Source organism: Castor canadensis, chromosome 13, assembly GCF_047511655.1.
Source record: "Castor canadensis chromosome 13, mCasCan1.hap1v2, whole genome shotgun sequence".
NCBI classification, from domain to species: domain Eukaryota; kingdom Metazoa; phylum Chordata; class Mammalia; order Rodentia; family Castoridae; genus Castor; species Castor canadensis.
In genome coordinates this window covers 18,468,531-18,490,973 of record NC_133398.1, presented here as the reverse complement: position 1 = coordinate 18,490,973, position 22,443 = coordinate 18,468,531, and the positions used below count along the sequence as shown (strand labels likewise).

The following is a 22,443-nucleotide window of genomic DNA, read 5'->3' as shown; positions in this document are numbered from 1 at the left end:
ATATAAGGCTTGCCTTTGCACCTAACACTCTTGGAGATTTTTTTCAAGTCAGTAACATGTAGATTTGTCTTTTAAAATGGTTATTTGGCATCGCACAGTATAAATGTACCATAATGCATTTAACTAATTTTTATTGATGGGCACTTTCACTGTTTATAGCTGTTTGTTATTAGAAACAGGGCCATAATGAAGATGTCTGCGCATACATCACTGTGCACATGTGTGTGTTCTATGAGACAGATTCTTGAAAGAGGGATTGCTGCGTCAATGTTTTATGAATTTTAAAATTTTGATATATCTGCTAAATGGCCATCTGTAGAGGCTCTACCAGTTTATAACTCCATCATTGATAAATGAGAGAGAGACAGATTTTTACTCATAATTCATGCTCATTATTGCCTCCCTGGGATCGGAAAAATAACTCATTTTTGTTTGGACTTGCATTTCCCTGATTACTGGTGATGTCCGACATCTTTTTGTGTTATGGCTATTTGTATTTCTCCTTCTATAGATTGTCTGTTATGTGCTTTGACCATTTTTTCCTGTGATCCTTATATTTGTCTTTTTCTCATTGTTTTTATATGCTCTGCATATTTTCTGGATAGTTCTTCTTTACCTTCCATATATATTGAAATTTTCTCCCAGTCTGTGCTTGTGTTTGTCTTATAAACTCTGTGTGAGTATGGTCCTTTTTTGCTTCTGAATCTTATGTAAGAAGCCAAGAGGTGATAAAATGTCTTTCTGTATATTATTCTAGTACATTTATAATTTTTCCTCTTTGGTGATTTAATATATATAGAATTTATTTAGTGTGGTGGGAGTGGTAATTTTAACAACTGCCTTAAAAAAGCACAGCTACCTGAAGTATCCATCATTTCACCAAGTTATTGAAATCCTATTTTGTCAGTATGTATACATCATTAGGAGTTTCCTATTTAATTATTTCTATATTTCTACATAATTTAATTACTATAGCTTTCTGACATGTTTTGGATATGGTAAAGTCAGTTTCCTCCCCCTGATGAATGCTGATTTTCTATTTCAAAAATTTTTGATGGCCCTTCTTTATTTTTCCCTTCAGGTGAACTTTAGAATCAACTTCTCAAAATACACAAAAAAACCCTCGTGGAAATTTGGTGGCATTGCGCTGAGTTTAGGTGGCAATTCACTGAAGTTGGAGGAAAAATTTAACCTTTTTAGATCAAGAAATCTATATTGAGTGGTGGTTCAAAGCTGGGCACTGTTGATAGCTGTGTTAGAGACAAAGTCTTGCATTCACCACACTGTGCTCTTGTCGCAGATGCACACTGTTGACTGCGCATCTAAACCTCACTTGTAGGTGGGTGGAGAGGCCATCTGATTACACTCTGCATAATGGAATCTGCTCTGAGGAGATGGAGTCACTTAAGCCTTTCAAAGCATCCTGTGCTTCTCAGGTAGCTCTCCTCCCTTTTCATAGTAGGCTTGGAGACCATAGGTTCCTGATGCATACTATAAGATGGAGGAGAGCCACCTCAATAATAATGGACCTTGCACAAATAAATTAACTTTCGTGTCCATGCTTCTGGTTCAAGCTGGGAGGGGGAGGGAGAATTCATTTGTTATAGCAACAAAATGTATCTCACCCTGACTAATATAGCATCACTACAGTTTGAAATCTTCTAATTCAGAAATGGAATTTATATTGCTATTCATCAAGTGTTCTTTTAAAATTTTACTGAAGTTTTAGACTCTTTGCCACGAAGGTCTTTCATGTCTTGTGGGATTTATTCACAGACATCCATGGGAGGGCTACACTCTAGAGGTTACAAATATGTGTTTTGTATTCAAGTCAACAGAGTCTAAATTCTTATTCTAACACTTATAAGCTGTGTGGTCTTGAACAAACTACATAACCTCTCTGTACCTCCTTTACTTATCTATGAAGTTCCTAACTTATAAAGCCACAGCATGGATTAAATGTGTTATGTTTTGAGTTGGGTGTGGTGGTACATGCCTGTAATCCCACCTACTTGGAGGCACAGGTAGAATGATTGAAGTCTGAGGCTAGCTCAGGCAAAAGCTTGAAACCTTATCTGAAAAACAAGCTAAAGCAAAAAGGGCTGCAGAATGTGTCAAGTGGTAGTGTGCCTGCCTAGGAAGCACACACAAAGACCTAATTTCAATCTCCAGTACTACCAAAAAAAAAAAAAAGTTGTATTTGAAATATAGTATGTCTTTGTAGAGTGAAAGTTTCCATTGTCACAGTGTTTTTCACTTTAGGAACAGGATCATTTTTCACTTATGTTTTCCCTTAAATTTTCTAGTTAGTTATTACAGCTTTAGGAGAAACTATTACTGATTTTCCTAAGTTGATTTTGCATCCTATCAACATAAAGAACTCATTAGTTTTAATATGTCTACCAGTATTTTCTAGATGTATGAGCCCATATTTTCTCAGTTTGGTACCAGATTTCTTTCTCTGGATCAGCTTTTACAAGAAAGAAATCACTAATTCCTTGATGATTTGATAGGACCTCTTATAAACATGACTCCCCCACATTGCCCTGGGGCTGTGATGTCTTCTTCTCAGTTGCAGATATTTAGCTCTCTCATCTTTTATTTCTACATTATCTGCTTATTTAGATTTTCTTTTTTCCCTTTTTTGTCTTAAATTATTGTGACATTTGCAAAAGTTCTTACAATATATCATAGTTGAATTCGCTCCTTTGATCATTCTCCTTTATCCCTCCTCCCATTTCTGGAATTGTTTCAACAGGTCTCATTTTTTCCCCACATCTTCCCCTTCCCACTGGTACCAGTTCCCCCTCACCCCCAGACAGGGTGTGTTTTGCCTTCTTGTTCTCCTTTTTTTTTTTTTTAAAGGTATTTTTGTTTGTTTAAGATAGCTATACAGGGTATTTCATTGTGACATTTCTATGTGTTTATGTATTATAATCTGAATTGGTTCATCTCCTCTATTTTTCTCCTTTCTGCCTTAGTCCCCTTCTTATGGTGATTTCAACAGGTTTTAAAATTCTATACTCATTGTTGTATAGAAAGAGATTTTCTGTATCATTATGACTCAAACTTGGTAATTTATATTTTCTAAAAATACAATACATTTTCCTAAGACTTTCAAGTGTGTTGGTACAAAAAATTGTGCACTGTATTCTTATTAAATCTGTTTTATCTTCTGTACTTCTGTAGTTATGGCTCTAGCTCATCCTTAATGCATTTATTTGTGATCTCTCTTCCCCTCTCCTTTGAGCAGGCTTTTTGCATTTTTTTGATGGGGATTCTTTTTTTTTTCTGTTCTGTTTCATTTAATCTGGTTTTATTTGTATTAACTTCTTTCTGCTGCTTTCTCTACTTTGTTTTATAATTCTTTTCTGAGCTTCTTGAGTCAAAGACTTCATTTGTTCATCTTCAATCTTTCTAACATCTTAATAAATGCCATGGAAGATCTGACTGTCTTTGCCCACATCCTGCAAATTTAATATGTAGCCCTCCTGCTTCTACTCATTACTAAAGAGGTGATAATTTCAGTTTTCTTTCTTTTCCACTCCAAAGTTGTAGTTAAGAGGCAGATCTTTAAAATTCTGCAAGTAGATTTGTTCTTTCATTGTTAATTTCTGATAGTATTAGATTCTTGTCTGAGAACATAGCATGTATGATTTCTACTTTGGTGCATTATTGATATTTTGTACTCCCTTACTTAAGGGAGATGCAAGGTTCAGATTTGGGAGCTAATTACACCTGAGTTCAAGGAGAGGCTGTAACCTACCAGCTGCATGAACTTGATCAAGACTGTTAATCTGTCTAGGCCTCACTGTCACAATCTATTAAATGAGGATAATTACAGTCTTTACCATGGGGCAGATGTGAGAGTCAGAGGTAACTTAGAGAAAGGAGAAAAACTGCAGCAGCTACTGTACTTAATGTTACTGTTATTATAATTGTTATTTGGTCTATTTCCCATTACACTTTCCAGGGAGTATAAATTTATCTCCAGTGTTTTTAGATCCTAGTTGCTACATTCTTTAGATTCAGAATTCTTACAGGTAACAGAGTTGCCATTTGTTTCTTTGCTTCGAGTACATAATTAGGAACTCCTTACATGTTATTCACTGGAACTAGATTATACATATAATACATATGTAATTGTTATAGGTGAGACATGAGTGAAATAAATGCACTGTATACATAGTTATGTACATGTATACACATGTGCAAAACTCAGTCTGCATTCAAGAGCCAATAGTTGAGTAGAATTCTTTTGTATATATGACCTGATTTGCTCCTTATAACTTGTAATGGATAGAATAGTCCTTTCCAAAAATGTCCATCTTAATACTCAAAACCTGTTGCTATGGTTTGGATAAGTGTATCCCCAAAGGCCCACATGTTAAAGGCTTGATCAACCAGCCTGTGGTGCTATTGGGAGGTGGTGAGACCTTTAAGACGTGGGGCATAGTATGAGAAAGTTAGGTAAGTAAGGGTGTGCCCTTGAAGGGACAATTGGGGCCATGGCTCCTTCTCATCTCTCTCTTTTGTGCCTTGGCCACCAGATGCTGAACACTCTCCTCCAGCTTGAACAGGCCAAAACCAACAGGGTCAAGAGACCATAGGATGAATCTTCTGAAACTATGAGCCAAAATAAACCTTCTTCCTCATTAGTTGATTTCTCTCAGGTATTTTGTTATAGCAATGGAAAGCTGACTAACACATTTGTGAATATACTATCTTACATGACAAAAAAGACTTTGCAGATGTGATTAAGTAAAGAATTTTAGGATGGGACAATGATCTTGTGTTATAATCACAAGATCAATCACAATGAAGGAATGCAGATAGTCTCTAGCAGCTGGAGAAGACAAGGAATCAGGCTCTCCCCTAAAGTCTCCTGAAGGAATTCATTCCTGCCAGTGCCCAGATTTAAAGAATTCTGACTTTGGAACTGTAATATAATGAAATATGTGCTGTTTTAGGCCACTATGTTTTGGGTGGGGGGCTCCTTAAAGAAGCAGTAAATAACTGCATAACCCTCATAGGGAAAATGAGAAAACTGAGGTTCAGAGAGGTGAAATGGCTAGTTAACAATTGTACTAGAATTGAATCTAGGAGTTCATACATCAAGGTATATCTGAGCATATGTGAATATGAGTCTGTGTATGTTATTTTAACAATATCACACCATAGGTTCATAGTGATTTTTTTTTGCCTGGGGGTATCAAAGGATTATGGTCTAGTAAGAAAGGAAGGCAGGAGAGATAAATGGCCTGGGGTATGCTCAGTAAGACTCTTAAAGACATAGGGGAACAAACAGGGAGTCAAAAAGGCAAATGATCCTCTGAATTTTGAAATGTAAGCAATTCTCTGCCCCAAGGCACCTCGGGGCACAGGAAGATTTATGTGAAGGTCTGTTTAGTTGTTGGTTTCTTTTTTCAATCTTATTTTTGTATGATGCCGCATAATTATACAGCTCCCTCAGAACATTCTGTCGTCTGGGAGATTTTTCTTACAGAAATTCTGAAGAGCGTAGGCTCACAGGAAACCAGCCAAGATCTGCATGAAATTATATTTATACATATGCCAAAATGCAAAACATAAAATAAGTACAAAGACACAGACTGGGCATTTTAGCTGAAGGCAAAAAATGTGTTACCTTAACATACCCATCACATCACATGGAATAACAGAAGTAGATGGGACCTTAGAGACTACGCCATAAAACCTCCTCTGTGTTTAGCAAGAGTATGTTTTATTTAATCCTCATAGCAACATCACTAATGGGTACTTTTATTCCAACATCACCACTGAGGACATTTGAGTTTCTTGACCAAGTTCACATTAGCATTCTGGAAAAGGCAGGACATTGACATGAATCTTCTTACTCCAGTTCCAGTGCTCTTTCTGCTGTAGCACAAATTACTTTCTCTAATTTGCTTGTTTTGCAAAGCAGGAAACCAGTATCTACACAAAAATGGCAGATTCTAAAAGTAGAGAATTTGTTATTTATTTATGTATTTACTTGCTTGCTTATTCATTCACTTCTCAGTGGTTTATAGAGCGAATAACATTATTTACTGAAGTACATATACTAGAAACTATTTTTAATACTTCATGGAATCAAATCTTTAAAAAAAGTAAGAATAGAGGAAAGATAAGGGTAAGAAAAGGAGAAAGAACTGTATACCAGATAGGACCAATGTGGGGAAACTAAGCATCCTATCAGCATGGTAACAGAGGAGCAAGTTCCTTTTCAGTTGACATTAACCCTGTGAGAAATTCCACACTGAGGTCATCTAGGTCAAGGCCAGTAGCCAATGCCATTAGTCAATGCCATTGGAGTCTTTCCCAAGGAGACCCTCAGGATCGTCATAATGTTGACCAAAATGAAGATATGTAAAACTATTCTCTTTGTAGTCTTGGTCTGTAGTTGCCACTCAAGGAAAAATTGAATTTCTAGAAAAAACATTTTGGAAGTAATTTATTCAAGGCTATTATTTGAAAAAGAGGGAAGGAAAGGTAATGAATCACAATTCCACAGTAAAGTCTGAGTTAAATTATATAGTATATTTTATCTACTCTAACACCCCCGATAATTGTAAGGGCCACTAGCATTTCACTTAACACTGAGAAAGAAAAGAAAAAAAAAAAACCACAACTGCCAGTTAAACTCTTTTAAAGCATTAAAAATAAAATACAGTTAACTTCATAGGTACAAAAATGTGGAAAATATAGGCATTTCATAATCAAAGAAGTGTTTCTCCAGTGCAGAGCTCCTTGTCAGAGCTTCTACTATCCCAAGGTGTACTGAGAACCTGCAGGAGGCAGGTATAAAGTGCATACTTTCCCACATGGGCCTAATCTCTGTGCTTCCTTCTTAAAAAAAGAATTAAAAATTTATTAGCATATAATAGTTGTACATGAGGGATACATTGTGACATTTACATGTGCTTACTATATAATCTTAATTAGAGTTGCCCCTCCATTATTCTCTTTTATCTACCCCCTTTCTTAGAATAATTTCAACAAGTTTCATTGTTCTATTTTCATGCATGCATACAAACTACATAAATCTTTGAGCATGTTTTAGGACTAATGTTGCACAGAACCTCCCAGAAAACACTTAGCTGGACAAATGGATAGACTTCAAGTGTTTTGCTTAATTCTCCATGAATATTTCTTATATTTGAGATTCTGTAAATATTTAAACATCAGCAAGCACAAGATAATAATGTTTGACAATAATCTAATATGCAGAGGCCAGAATGTGGCTAGATGGCAGAATACTTCCTGGCAAGCATGAGGTCCTGGGTTCAAACCCACCATTGGCATGTAGATACTCAGTGTTATAATTGAGGTAAAATACACATCTGTTGACCAGAAGTCACAGGGGCAAGACCTCAGGCCATTGCCTAAAAGGTAGAAACTATCACCAAACAAATGTCCAATACTGATAGTCAACTCAAAACTGTCATCTCCATCCTCTAACTCGGTGTTGTTTAAAACCAGATCTGACTTCAGCTTTGATGGTGAAAACTAGAGGCTTCTAGTTAACTGTGGATATTGAAATGAGCATCCCTCTCCTCTCCCTAGTAAAGTCAGATAAAATGAACACTAAACAGATAGGCTAATAAGGACTCAGGCTGGACATGTTGTTTGAGTCCATGTTTTAAAATATATTTTCGTTGAAACCAGAATCAAGAGATATTTGGAATGTTTTAAGCTCTAGTCCCAATTTTATTTCCTAACTGGCTGTGAGATGCCTTTGGGCTTCATGTTGTCATCTCTAAATGTCTGAGAAATAAAGATATTTCAAAAATGTTTATGAAATTCTCTTTTACATAGGAATAAGTGGGAAAATCTCTTTCAACAAATAATGTCAGAGGAATGTATATAACCCCTGAAGACAAAACCAGGGGGTTTGTTTTCTCAAGCAAAGATGACTCTATGATCCACAATGTTTTGTTTTGGTTTGGTTTTTTCCTGTTTTCTTTGGTTGCCAAGAAGCACAAAGCTAAATTTATCTCATGTTGAGTGACTCTCTCATTTCAGACTCCTGAAATCATTTTCTCCCTTTCCTTACACATGGCTCTGATCAGTCCTATCTTTATATTAACAGCTTTTTAAAAATGTGTTGGGTTTATATGGATAAAATTAAGTTCTCTTGGAAGCATGCACAGTAGACATTGTAAACACACCCCCACAAATGAAACAGACAAACTTGGTTGCTAGGTTACTTGCCAGGGTCTTCACAGAAGGAGATGCTTCCTCACCTAAATGACTCACTCTAAGTGCTTCAGCTTAGTATCCAATGACCTTCTCAATCTATCTTGAATTGACCTGCTTCTGTCTAGCTCACTGGTGCCTGTGCTCTGCCAACACCAGTCAAGATTACACAAGGCTCAGTCACCTGTTCCCAGTATGTTCTTTGTCCCTGGTGAGCAAGACAATGCTCTATTGCATTCTTAGCATCTCATAAAAGACCACATATAGTATAGGTACAACAGACCTTAGGTGGATGTAATCTTTAGTACAACTATTATGGTTTGGAAGAAGTCCTTGGGTCAAGAAGTAGGGAATGGCAACACAGTCTCCTGTGTAGGTGACTAAGACACAGTCCATGCTTGGGAGGAGTATACAGTGTGATAACGCAGATAGGAGAGAAGGTAAGTCAACCAAGCAACGGGGTTTCCACATGAAGAGGTACTGGGGATGGGCTGAGTATTTCCAGAAAAACATGCTTTACTCTTTTTTGGGGAACTTGGTCTTGCAAGTGGGTGACTATTTAGGCACCTAGCCAGAGGTCCAGTGTAACTAGAGGTGTCAAGATTTCACGGAATAAATTAGAGTTGGAGCCTTGGCAGAAGGCATGGTGGGTAGAAATGAAAAAAGGTAAACACAAATTTGATAAGGAAAAAGTCCTTTCTATATGTGACTTAACTCCACTTGATAAATACTGAGCCAATATTTAAGTAGTTTTCATTTGAAATGAAAAGTATCATAAGCCAGGGCAGGGTGACTGAACATCGTCCTCTTGACCCCCATGGAACTCAGGGGAAGCTTGGTGAAGAAGGAGGTATCTGTATCAGGATGAGAGGATGAAATAGAGATGATCAGGGACAAATGGGCATCAGTGTGGGTAGGAGGAGAACTGGGGGAGACAAAAGAAATTGTTGTCAAAATTCCAGAAGCTGAAGCTAAGAGATCTAACACAGGAAGAGGGAGGTAGTTGGAAATGCAACTGGAAAGGCTGGACTGAGAAAACTTCCTTAGCCACATGAACTGATGAACTTCATTTAATAATTACTAACTAAGCACCTACTATGTGCCAGGCATTGTTCTAGGTGCTGAAGATAGACTAGTAACCATGACTAGTAAAATTCAGTAACTGAATGATTAAATGGAATGCCCTTATACCTATTAGTCTAACTATTATCAGTGTTTACTGAGTGCTTGATTAAGTATGCCAACCTCTGTGCTTGCAGAATTTCATTTAATCCCCAAAATGATGCAATGGTCACATCTGATTGCACATGAAAGAACAGAAGCTCAGAGAAATTGAGCAACTTGCCCAAGTCACATGACTAGATGTTAGCCAAAGTCAACAACTGACATCAGATCTGTACTGTTTGGGATTGAAGCCACACAGCCTAGGTTTAAATCCTGACATTCCCCCACTTACCCAGCTGGGTGACCTTTTAGCAAGTCACTGAGCAACTCTGTGTTTGGTTTTCTTTTTTTTTTTTTAATTTTCTCATTTTTACATTTACACACATGCATATACATTGTTTGAGCCACTCCGCTCACCCTCCACCCTCACTTCCATGTTTGTGTTTTTCAACAGTAAAATGGGAATCATAGCAAGATCTCTCTTGTAGACTAGTTATGAGAATTAAGTGAGATAATGTGAACAAAGCACTTAGAACAGTCATGGCGTGCAAGAAGTGGTTAATAGATTGTGAGCTGCTATTATTTACCAGGCTACAAAGAGAAGCATTAAACCTGCTCCTACCCAGGAAATGCTCAGTAAGGTCACAGAACTTGGCACAGGTTGGGAAGGTGTCCTTAGCAGAGATTTATTTTGTTTCCTCTGCTTAATTCAATAGCATCCCACCTCTCTCATCCAACTCTCTCACAAGTACCTGCTAATCACCTTCATTGTTTATAGTGCTTCTCACAAGTGTGGGTAAGATCTCATTTGCATGCTTAATAGACAATTTCCAAAGCATGTTGAAACTACAGTTGATTTTGGGAGACCTGGGTTTTATTTCCTTTCTTGTCCTGTTTGTCAACATTGGATGGGCTTTGACAGCTAAATCTTATTTAACACTTTCACAGAATTTTCATTCTAAAGAAGATCAGTAAGTCCTGTCTCCCAGATCAAAATATCAAGAGCATGAGGTCACAGAGCAAGTGGTGGGAAACTGTCACTAGGGTCATTCATTTTAGTTACTTTATGTAGTGAATGTATATAGTGCTAACTCCATACAGGGTACTGCTCCAAAATACTTTAAATATTAGTGTAAACTGTAATGTAAGCAATGTTTTTAGTTCTCAGAACAACTTTATAGACAGAGACTATTATACGTATTTTACAGATGAGGAAATTGAGGTACAGATGTAAGAAATGTTTAGTAATTTGCTCAAGGTCACATAGCAAGGGCACAACCAGTTACATAACTAATCATATGACTTTAGCATACTTCTTAACCTAATGGAGTAATAAATAGAAAGTACTTTGCAGTCTCTACAGCCATCCTTAAATTGAGCAGGTATTGTTAACATTTTGCAGATAAGGAAACTGAAGACTAGGTGTTATGGGAGACTGGCCCATAACTTTCCCTAAGAAAGAGAAGTCATGTTGGGATTAGAAAATATGTCTACAGAAGGCAGGGTTCCCTGTTGTGAGCTCTGGACAGAAAGTGGAGATACTTTCTGATGTCAAGCTCCATTATTGCTGTGGCTGATGCTGTTACTGTTTTTTTTTTTTTTTCCCCCACAGAACAACCTCCCCCCAAGTACACAGAGAGGAAATAGCAGTGATAACAGCAGAGCTGCTTCTGTATGCAAGCCTAAAGATCTGAGTCCGTGCATAATTTACTCAACACTGCCATGCAGTCACTTAAGCTGAATAGAGACTGCCATAAATTCAGGTCTGCAATTGCTAACTTATTTCTTTATTTATTTTACTGTTATATAGCTAGGGCCTCCAACAAATTGCTCCAACACCTGTTGGAAGGCACCCACAGCCCCAAGAGTAACTAGGGCAGAAACAAGACCCTGAAATAAGTAGTGAATTCTGTGTACTAGAAACATGTATGGTATATTAATTTATTGGTAAACTGGTGTTAAACCCATGCATGATCCCATCTCTCTCGCTCTCTCTCTTTTTTTTTTTTTTGTAAAACACAAGGCTGTAAAGGTTGCTAAATCACTTATTCTAATAGCTCTTCCTGGTAATGAAAGCATATACTTCTCATATGAGCACAGGATTATTTCTCTAAGTCACAGAATATCAAAAGGTGAGCGAATTTTCTAATGTGAAGACATAAGCAGAAAGGGGATGAAGAGAAGAGAAAACGCTGCTGTTTTCTTAAATGGATACTGAGGATCAAACACAAAGAAGATGTTGTAGGGGGCAGAAGTAACTCCTATTAACACGGATGGCAAACAAGGTTACTTAGAAGAAATGGATATGCAAAGATCTGATTTTACAGGTAGTTAAACTGTGGCCTCGAAAGAAAGGAAATGATTTGTCCCAGGCCACTCAGCAAGTTGCTCTCCTCTTTTTTATTTTTATTTTTTCTCAGTTTTAAAACTCAGCTTATGGGGCTGGCGTTCTAGTGCAGAGCTAGAGCAGCTGACTGGCATGTATGAGGCCCTGGGTTCAATCTCCAGCAACACAAAGTGAAAAAAAGAAAAGAAAAACATCAACCTGAGTTCTTCATGAACCAGAAGTTGTACTACAAGTTTTGCTTTAACTGCATGATTTCCTTTACAATTTCCTCCCCAGTTAGTTGTCTTTACCTAGACGGGTATCAGGGTACCTAAAGGCCAAACAATGAACTCACTACTAAGTTCTGTCCTATAGAATCTAGTTCTGAGCTTGGGCTACACATATGCAGCCTGGGCTGAACATATGCATGTTCCTATGCATCACACCAAGTGGTTTCTTGGTGAACACCTTCAAGATTCTTGCTTGTCTTCTCACACTGACTGGGGCTTCAGAAGAGACATGGGGGGCAGGGAGGGGGAAGAAGGACAAGAGACCCAGCAGGAAAAAAAAAATCCTTATCCTATGAAATAGGTTGGGCAGAGGCTCCATGGATTGCATGTATTCATAAGCTACTTTTCTTCATCCTTTCTTTCCAATACCCGAAAGGTCATACTTTCACCTTTTGGGCTGAAACACAAGAGGCAGAAAGACCATCTCCTTGAAAATCCGCCCCAGCCTGACTGGACTGTATTTCCCCACACACCACGATTGGACCATTTTCTCACATATCACCCATGGCAGTGCAGAAGCTCCTGGATGGTGGGGACAGAGACTTACCCACAAAACATGAAGATAGTGCTGGAGCTGGCATCATAGGGCAAAGGCAATGTCTGCTGCAGGCACAACTGCTCACAGCCACCATTAAAGCCATCAGAGCAGTCAATACCCTTCGAGTGGTCGTAGCAGCCAGAGCCATCCTTCATGGGCCTCAGCTCCTCTGGGCACTGCTCGGAAAGAGGGCAACAGGGAAGTTATTGCAAAGCCAGTGGTGGTCCCCATCACACTATCTCCTCCCACCGTCTAGAAAGGTCAGGTTTGGGATACTGACACAGAAGAACTCAAAATCTGCTTTGGTAAATGAACAGCTATGTGGCCTTGGGCAAGTCTCTACTTTTCTGAACTTCAGAGTTTTGAGAATGAAAGGAAATAACTTTGGCAAAGTGCTTAAAACAAGGCTTATGCAACAACCAAATAGCAAATGTTATGTTAGTTGATACTAATATTGTTACTAATATCTCCATTGTTGTTTTTATGGTTATTACCAGATAAGGCACCCTGCTATATAGGTCACTTAGGGAGGCAGAGAGAGAGATTTTAAAAACACTCGCAATATGAGTTTAAATTCCATCTCTTCACCTTCTCACTGTGTGACTGGAGACAGGTTACCACCCTCTCTGATTTTCACTGTCTTCATCTAATAAATGGATATAATAGATTTCTTGTGAAATTTAAGTAGTATCATGAGGGAGCATACCTTAATTCAGAATTTGACACATAATTTGGCACTCATAAAATGTGAATTATTTTCCTTTCTGTCTTGAATTGCTCTCTTCTCCACTTTTGTTCAGGGTTCCCCTAAATGAGTATCTCAAATACTCACCACAAGAGCAGGCAAAAGGCCTCCTAACTAGTCTGCTGGCTCCGATCTGGCCTGTCTACTCCATCCTCCAATGGGTCACCAAAGTGATATTTACAAATAACATCACTCCCCAGACTAAGTAAATATGTGAATTTTGAAAAACTTCAGTCTTCCTTAAGCTGATATTTGAGGTCCACTACAGGTGATTTCAAATCCTCTGCTTCCTCTAAATAACTCTCAAGTCACTAAGCAAACCCAGGATTCCTATCTTCTATGAGCACAGCTGGAAGGCTATTGTCAGTGTTCTGGTACCTGCTAAGTCTCTGTGAAGGGAGAGCTTATACTGGGGACATCTGGCTACTTATTTAGTTTCCCATCATTTGATAAGCTAAACTAATCTTCTCCAGCCCTACTGATGGAGAAACAGTTTGAACAGTCCTACCTTCAGAGGAGAACACAAGGCACCAGGTTTTAATTTCAGTCATCCTGCTGGCTTTTTTGTCCACAAAGATTTACACCCAGAGCCAAGCCCTCCTCATCCATCACTGGACGTCACTGTTTAAAATACCCTCCTATTGTGTCCCTCTCCAGCCAGCTCTCCAGTCCCCTCCCCACACCATCTTCCTAAGTGACATCAATAACAAAACACACAAGCGATCATGCACATGCATACCACACACACACACACACACACACACACACACACACACACAAAATTAATTTCCAAAAACCACCACAACAACAAAAGGTCAGCTCTCTTGAAAATTAAATTTATGCCTAAGAAAAATTTGTAATTACAAATGCATGAGAGAGTTCTTCAAGACATTTGAGACTGGTGCTGGGAAGGGTGATTGAGAAAGTAGGTTATAAATGGCCTTTGTCAAGCTGCAGAAAGGTTATAAAACTGCTACATTTTGTGCTTAAAAAGAAAAATCAATTTTCCATGTGAGTGAAGTGCTGTACATATTAATACAAGCTCAGAGGAAGGCCCCTGCTTGTCTCTGAACAGCCGCTGTCAGACAGAAGGGCACCTGGTCACAGGGTCATTTGGAGCCACTGGTAGTACAGGAGGCTGGGTTTTGTCTGTCTGCAGAGACTCAGGGACTTTCTCACCGGATAACAGGACTATTGGTCATGTTTCTTTCCCTGCCTGACTGATTCCCCGCCACATTTGTTTATCGAATGAGTGTCCTCTGTAATCTAGGTATTATCTAAGCCCATTACCTGCTCTTACACATTTAGTCCTCATAGCAAGCACATGGGGGTAGTGGTGGAGCTGACACAGGCTCCCAAAGATACCTCTCTGTCTGAAGGCCTAGAACCTGAAAACTGTGTTACCATCTATGGTAAAGTCTTTGCAGATGAGATTCATTTAAAGCTCTTGAGGAGACTATCCTGGGTTTTCCAAGTTGGCCTAAATGTTGTCACAGATGTTCTTATAAGAAAGAAGCAGAAAGAAATTACACCCACAGAGGAGCAGGAAATGTGCAGGTGGTGAGAGATTGGCACAATGTGGCCAAGAATCATAAATTCTGTTGCTACTCTAGGAGATGGACAAGGTGTAGATTCTCCTCCAGGGTCTCCAGAGAGAGCAGGACCTGTGAACACCTTGTTTGAGGAATTCTGACCTCCAGAATTTCCAGAGAATAAACTTTCTTGTCTTTAGACACCCATTGTATTGTCATTTGCTATAGTATCCAGAGGAAATAGTTCTAGTTGGGTACTATCACTAGTCCCACTTTGCAGATGAGGAAACTGAGGAGGGGGTTATACAGATTGTTGGTGGGAGGGAAAGGGCTTCTCAGGATTGCCAACTCTGTAGCTTTTTACTGCATCCTGGGTGTGGTGGTTAATAGTGATTATTAACTTCAATGAATTGAAAGACATGTAGATTAGTAATGCACACCTGTATGTGTCTGTGAGGGTATTTCTAGAGTTCGTTGGATCATAAGGGCTCTGATATAATCAATGGTTTAATTCATTGATGCATTCAGAACATGAATGCACTGCTGGAAGATGGCAGAACTGTGGAAGGTAGGGCTTAGCTGGTAGAGTGGATCACTGGTGGGGTACTATTGAATGGTCTATCTTGTCCCTGGCCTCTTCCTATTACTCTCTCTCTCTCTGCTTCTTCACCTATGCCCTTCTTCCATGATATTCTGCCTTACCATGATCCTGAAATAATGGAAACAGCTATCATGGACCGAAACCTCTGAGAATGTGAACCAAAATATATTGTTTCTTTCAGGTATCTGTCATAGCGATGAAAAGCTGACTAGCATACTGGCTGGTCATTTCACCATCCTGTAACTTTCTGACTGATGGATATTCAGTCTTAGAGACTCAGAGCAAAGCAGGCCTTAGAGCTGGTCTAACCTTCTTAATTTGTAACTCAGGTACGGAGAGTGGAAATACCTCACTCCAAATTCATCAGCCACAGGCATGGAGGACATGGAACCAGGATCCCTGCTCTTAGCTCTGATCTCTCTGCCTTCTGCACTCACAATTGTTCATGTTAAAGCATTGTGTATGTGACAACTAACTTGCAGAGCACTGAATCTCTTTTGTGAAGATGATTTATAGTTGAGAAACTGAGGCTTACGAAGGTAAAAGGACTTGATTAAAATCACACAGCAAATTAAAGCTAAGACAGAAATTAGACTTGACCCAAGAACATGGAGGGGAGTGAAGTGGGCTTACCAGTCACCATAGGGGATCCTTCCTTCATCTTCTGAACTTTATGTCCTGATCTAGGGGATTAGTGGTGCCAGATGAGATCTAGCATTGAGGTTGTTTGTAATTATGTGTATATTATGTCAATTATGTCACTGCTTATCATCTGTCTTCTCCATCAAATGTGAAATATGTGTGGACCATGGCTGCTTTGTCCTCAGCTATATCCTATACTTAGAATAATGTCTGGCACATAGTAGGTGCTTGCCATTTGTTGAATGACCTGGAGAGTGCCACACAGGATGTTCAGTGTATCTGGGTATTTACTGTGGGTCTGGGTCTGAATTCAAACTGCCTGGTATAAGATGTGTAATCTTTGGTCAATGACAAACTTTCTTGTCTTCCTATGCTTATTATGTGCTGGCAAATAGTATAATGGCCTGCTGTAAAGAAGGCCCCCAATGATTCCTGCCTCCTAGTGTTAACACTCTAGTGTGGTCTCCTCCACATTACACCACCACTGATCTATGTGATTCATGGTGCTCTCTCTCTCTCTCCCTCTCTCTCTCTCTCTCTCTCTCTCTCTCTCTCTCTCTCTCTCTCTCTTCCTCCTTGCACTTGGTCCAGGGAAAGCAAGCTGCTGTGTTTTCAGCAGCCCTATTGAGAATCTCATGTGGTTAAAAATCTGAGGACTCTGGGCAACAGCCAGTGAAGCTGAGCTGGATAATACACAGAAGTTTGGAAGTGAATTCTACAGCTCTAACAGAATGTTCAGATGGCTGTAGCTCCAGCTCGCATCTTGACTGAAAATTTACAGTGGTCAGTACTACACTGCTAAGGTACTCTTGAATTTCAGACCCTCAAATGTTGCACAAGATAATAAATGTTTTTTTGTTTTAAGCTGCTTGATTTGGGATAATTTGTTATACAGCAATAAGCTAATACAGTAGATAAATGTATCACATACTAAACAAGTGGTCAAGAAATGGTAGCTACAGTTATGAATATTTTAAGGAGCTTAGAATCTTGCTTGAGAGATAAGAAACATATACCTTTGTCAGACAGAAAACTAATTCTAGAAAAAAAGTGTATGGTTTAATGGAAAAGGAATACTCTGTAAATATGAGAGACTAGGGAATATTGGAGTGGAGAGACCTTAATCAGAGAGGTCTTCCTGGGAGAGGGGGTATAACTGAAGCAGAGGGGAGACATCTGAAGTAGTAGAAGAGGAATGTCAGAACACTTGCTCATGCATTACCATTCATTTACTGTGTGACCTTGCACAAGTCCATGAATGTATTCGGCCCTCAGTCTCTTTAAATTTCAGACACAGCTTGGAGATAAGAATATGGGAACTGAATTCAGACTGAATTCCAGTGCAGGCTTGCTGACAATAAGTTCTGGGCTGGGGGTGGTTCATCTCAAATTCCTCATCTGTAAAATAGGAACAATAATGCTTGTCTTGGAGGCATTTCTGGAGTGTCTGTTAGAAAACACATCATGTTCTCTGTGTCTGGCTTTGGACTGGGCACAAAATAACCACTTGATAAATAGATGGAGAAATTAATAAATGATAAATAAATGAATCCAATGTCCCAAGAGAAAACTCAAAACTGTTTTTCTTTTTCTTTTTCATTCCCATTTTCTAAATCCTTCATTGGACCACTTAACAAATACTTGTTGATCATCTACTCAATGCTGAGGAAATGTGCAAGGTGGTAGGAATGTGGTGGTAAGTGAAACAGCCAAAACCCTGCTCTCATGGAGTTTAAATTCTAGGGAGTAGAGACATGATTAACAAGAAAACAAACAAACAAAATGGTTATTTCACAGAGTAAAACTGTACCATGGAGAAAAAATATAATGTGATAAAAGGTTAGTAAGGATGGGGTGAAGGAAGGATAAATTTACCCTAGAGATAGGGTAAATGGACTTCTTCCACTGTTTTTTTTTTTGATGTTTGTTTTTCAAACCTAATTATCTTCAACTTTTATATCAATCTGTGGAGTATAGGCATCTTTATTATCTGTGTCTTCTGATTCATGAATATCTTTCCTTTTACTTGGATTTTCTTTTATTTCTTTAATCACAGTTTAAAAGCTTTCAACATACATATCCCATATGTGTTTTGCTAGATTCCCATTTTAACATTGCATTTGTTTTAGGGCTGCAAATGATATTGCATTTTTATTGTAGTGTCCATATGTTTAGTGTTAGGATATAAGAATATAATTGATTTATATTTTTCTTGAATACTGAGATGTTGCTGACTCATTTATAATTCCTAGAATTTTGTTTTTTGGGTTTTTTTTTTTGGCAGATCTCTTGGGATTTTATATGTAAACCATCATGAGATCTGTAAATAGGGGTAGTTTTTTTTCTTCCTTTCTTATCTAAGCCTTCTATTTCCCTTTCACGTCTTATTGCACTGGCTAGGACACCCAGCACTATGTTGAATAGCAGTGATTGCTGCTTCTGATCATTCAGAAAAAGCATTCAGTCTTTCATTGTAAATATGTGAGCAACAGGATTTTTATTGGCATTCTTTACAACTCCTTTGTTCATATTTTCCTGACAGTTTTTATCTTTTGAGGGTGTTGAATATTTTTCTTATATAAGTTGATATAATCATGTGATTTTTTTTTTCTTCCTTTACCTGTCAGTATATTTATAGATTTTCAAGTGCTGATCTGGTCTTGCATCCCTGGAATAATCTCCATTTAGCCATAATATAAAGTTATTTTTTATGTATTATCAAACGCTTCCTGCAATGTTTTGTTAAGGAATTCTGCAATTATATACACAAGGGCTATATTGGTCTTACTCTGAAGTTTTCTGGCTTTGCGTGGTCTTTTTCTAGTTTTGTTACTGGGGTAATGCTATATCTGAAAATAAATTAGAAAGTGTTCTCTCTTCTTTAGTTTTTGGGAAGACATTTTTAAAAAGTTGATGTTTATTTTCTTTAAACATTTGGTATACTTTTCTGTTGAAATTATCCAGGCCAAGAGATTGGGGAAGGTATTTAAAAGGTACAAATTCAATTTCTTTTCTAGTTATAGGGCAGTTCAAATGATCTGTTTCATACTTGTGAACTAGATCCATTTAACCTATGTTCTCAAATTTATTAGTTATTGGTAGTATTCCCTTGCTATCATTCTTATGTCTTCAAGGTTGATACTGATGTCACCTGTTTCTTTCCAGATGTTGGTAGCTTGTCTTCTCTCCTCTTTTATCAGTCTTGCTATTGTTTTTCAATTTTATTGACATTTTCAAAGAATCAGTTTTTGTTTCATTGATATTTTTATTTTGAGACAGGGTCGTACTATATAGCCCAGGCTGGCCTCAAACACAATTCCCTGCCTCAGCTTCCAAAATTCTGGGATTACAGTCATGCTCTGCCACATTCGCTCTCATTGATTTTTATCAGTTGTTTTTTTCTGTTTTCAATTGTGCTGATTTCCTTCCTTCTGCTTCTTTGAATTTATTTTACTCTATTTAGGTTCTGAAAGCAAGAGCTTAGATGATTGATTTTAGATTTCTTCTTTTTTAATATATACATTTAGGGATTTACATTTCTTAATATTTAATAGAAAGCCATAGATACATTGCCAGAAAAGGACGAATCACTGCTTTAGCTGTGTCCCACACATTTTGATATATTTTAATTTTATTACATTTGGTTCATTGTATTTTTTGATTCTCATGAGACTCCCTCTTTGACCCAAGGTTGTTTAGAAGTATGTTGCTTAGTTTCCAAGTACTTAGATATTTTTCTGTTGTCACTTTTATGAGCTGAAGGCTTTTGTCTGCACAGAATTATTATGTTGAATTGTAAATGCTATATATGACAAACCTATAGTCAACATCATACTTAATGGAGAAAAACTGAAACCATTTCTCCTAAAATAAAGAACAAGACAAGGGTGCCCACTATTCCCACTCCTATTCAATGTAGTCCTGGAATTCCTAGCTGGAGCAATTAGGCAAGAAGAAAAAATAAAAAGAATATAAATAGGTAAAGAAACTGTCAAAATATCCCTATTTACAGATGATATGATCCTATACCCTAAAAACCCAAAAAACTCTACTCAAAAGCTCCTAGACAACATAAACAGCTATAGCAAGGTGGCAGGATACAAAATCAACTTACAAAAATAATTAGCTTTTCTATACAACAATAATGAACAAATTGAGAAAGAATATATAGAAACAATTCCATTTACAATAGACTAAAAAAACCCAAATATCTAGGAGTAAACATAACAAAGGATGTGAATGACTTCTACAAAGAGAACTATAAACCCCTGAAGAAAGATTGAGAAAGACTACAGAAGGTGGAAAGATCTCCCATGCTCATGGATTGGTAGAATCAACTTAATAAAAATGGCTATACTATCAAAAGCAATCTGCATGTTTAATGCAATTCCCATCAAAATCCCAATGACATTCATCACAGAGATTGAAAAATCTACCCTAAAGTTCATTTGGAAACACAAGAGACTGCAAATAGCCAAGGCAATACTCAGAAAAAAGAGCAATGCAGGAGGTATCACAATACCCAACTTCAAACTATATTACAAAGCAATAGCAATAAAAACAGCATGGTACTGGCACAAAAACAGACATGAAGACCAGTGGAACAGAATAGAGGACCCGGATATGAATCCACACAGCTATGCTCACCTTATTTTTGACAAAGGCACCAAAAACATACAATGGAGAAAAGACAGCCTCTTCAACAAATGTTGCTGGGAAAAGTGGTTATCTGCCTGCAAAAAACTGAAACTAGATCCATGTTTATTTATCACCCTGTACTAGTATCAACTCAAAATGAATCAAGGACCTTAATATCAGACCCGAAACTCTGGAGTCAGTACAGGAAAGAGCAGGGAATATTCTGGAAGCAATAGGTATAGATAGGCAAGGACTTCCTCAACAGAACCCCAGCAGTTCAGCAACTAAGAGAAAGGATGGACAAATGGGACTTCATGAAATTAAAAAGCTCTGCACAACAAAAGAAATGGTCTCTAAACTGAAGAGACCATCCACAGAGTGGGAGAAAATATTTGCCACCTATACATCAGACAAAGGACTGATAACCAGAATATACAGGGAGCTCAAAAAACTAAACTCTGCCCAAATCAATGAACCAATAAAGAAATGGGCAACTGAACTAAACAAAACTTTTTCAAAAGAAGAAATTAAAATGGACAAAAAACTCATGAAAAAATTCTCACCATCTTTAGCCACAAAGGAAATGAGAACCAAAACCACACTAAGATTCCATCTCATCCCTGTTAAAGTAGCTATCATCAAAAACACCACCAACAACAGGTGTTGGCGAGTCTGTGGGGAAAAAGGAACCCTCATGCACTGCTGGTGGGAATGAAAGCTAGTACAACCACTTTGAAAAACAATATGGAGTCTTCTTAAAAAACTAAACATAGATCTGCCATATGATCCAGCAATCCCACTCCTAGGATACACCCAAAGGAATGCGACTCAGGTTACTCCATAGGCACCTGCACACCCATGTTTATTGCAGCAGTGTTCACGATAGCCAGGTTATGGAAACAGCCAAGATGCCCCACTGCTGATGAATGGATTAAGAAACTGTGGTATTTATACACAATGGAATTTCATTCAGCCATGAAGAAGAACAAAATTTTATCATTTGCAAGTAAATGGATGGAACTAGAGAACATCATCTTGAGCGAAGTTAGCCAGGCTCAGAAGACCAAAAATCATATGTTCTTCCTCATATGCAGACTTTAGATCTAGGGCATAGGCAGTAATATTGGACTTGGGTCACACGCTAAGGGGAGAGCATATATGGGAGGAATGTGGATAGATAGGAAACCCCAAACTTGAAAGTGTTGATGTCCTCACTGCAGAGGAACTAATACAGTAACCTTAAAAGAAAAGAGGTCAATATGGGAAGGTGACCGGGAAGATTGATTTAGGTAGAGCTGAATCAATTCGGGTTGTAATACACTTGTGCGTGGAAGCAATGCTAGGAATGAATCTCTCTGTGTAGCTATCCTTATCTCAACTAGCAAAAATATTTTGTCTTTCTTATTATTGTTTATGTCTACTCTTCAACAAAATTGGAGAAAAAGTCAGAACAGGTTCTGCCTGGAAGAAAGGGGGATGGCAGGGAGAGGAAGAGGGCAGGGGTGGAGGGGAGAAATGACCCCAAGAATGTATGCACATATGAATAAATGAATAAAGAAAGAAAAAGAATTATTATGTTGAAATCCTAAAGCTCAGGGAAATGTTATTTTCATTTGGAACCTTTGGAAGGTAATGTATCATGAGGGTAGAACTCTCATGAATGAGATTCATACCTTGTCTCTCTGACATATTAGTACATGGGGAGAAGAAGGCAGAGCCCTCACCAAAGAACTGTATCAACCAAACACTC

At 38.1% G+C, this 22,443-nt stretch overlaps 1 protein-coding gene across 5 annotated transcripts in view; it reads right to left on the bottom strand.

The window, feature by feature from the left end:
* Positions 1 to 22,443, bottom strand: part of Astn2 (astrotactin 2) — an 888,234-nt gene that overhangs the window by 314,140 nt on the left and 551,651 nt on the right. For all 5 annotated transcript variants that reach the window (XM_074051155.1, XM_074051156.1, XM_074051153.1 and 2 more), the window contains one exon: positions 12,545 to 12,711. In XM_074051155.1, coding sequence (XP_073907256.1) covers positions 12,545 to 12,711 — 167 coding nt within the window. The remainder of the gene's footprint in view (positions 1 to 12,544; positions 12,712 to 22,443) is intronic.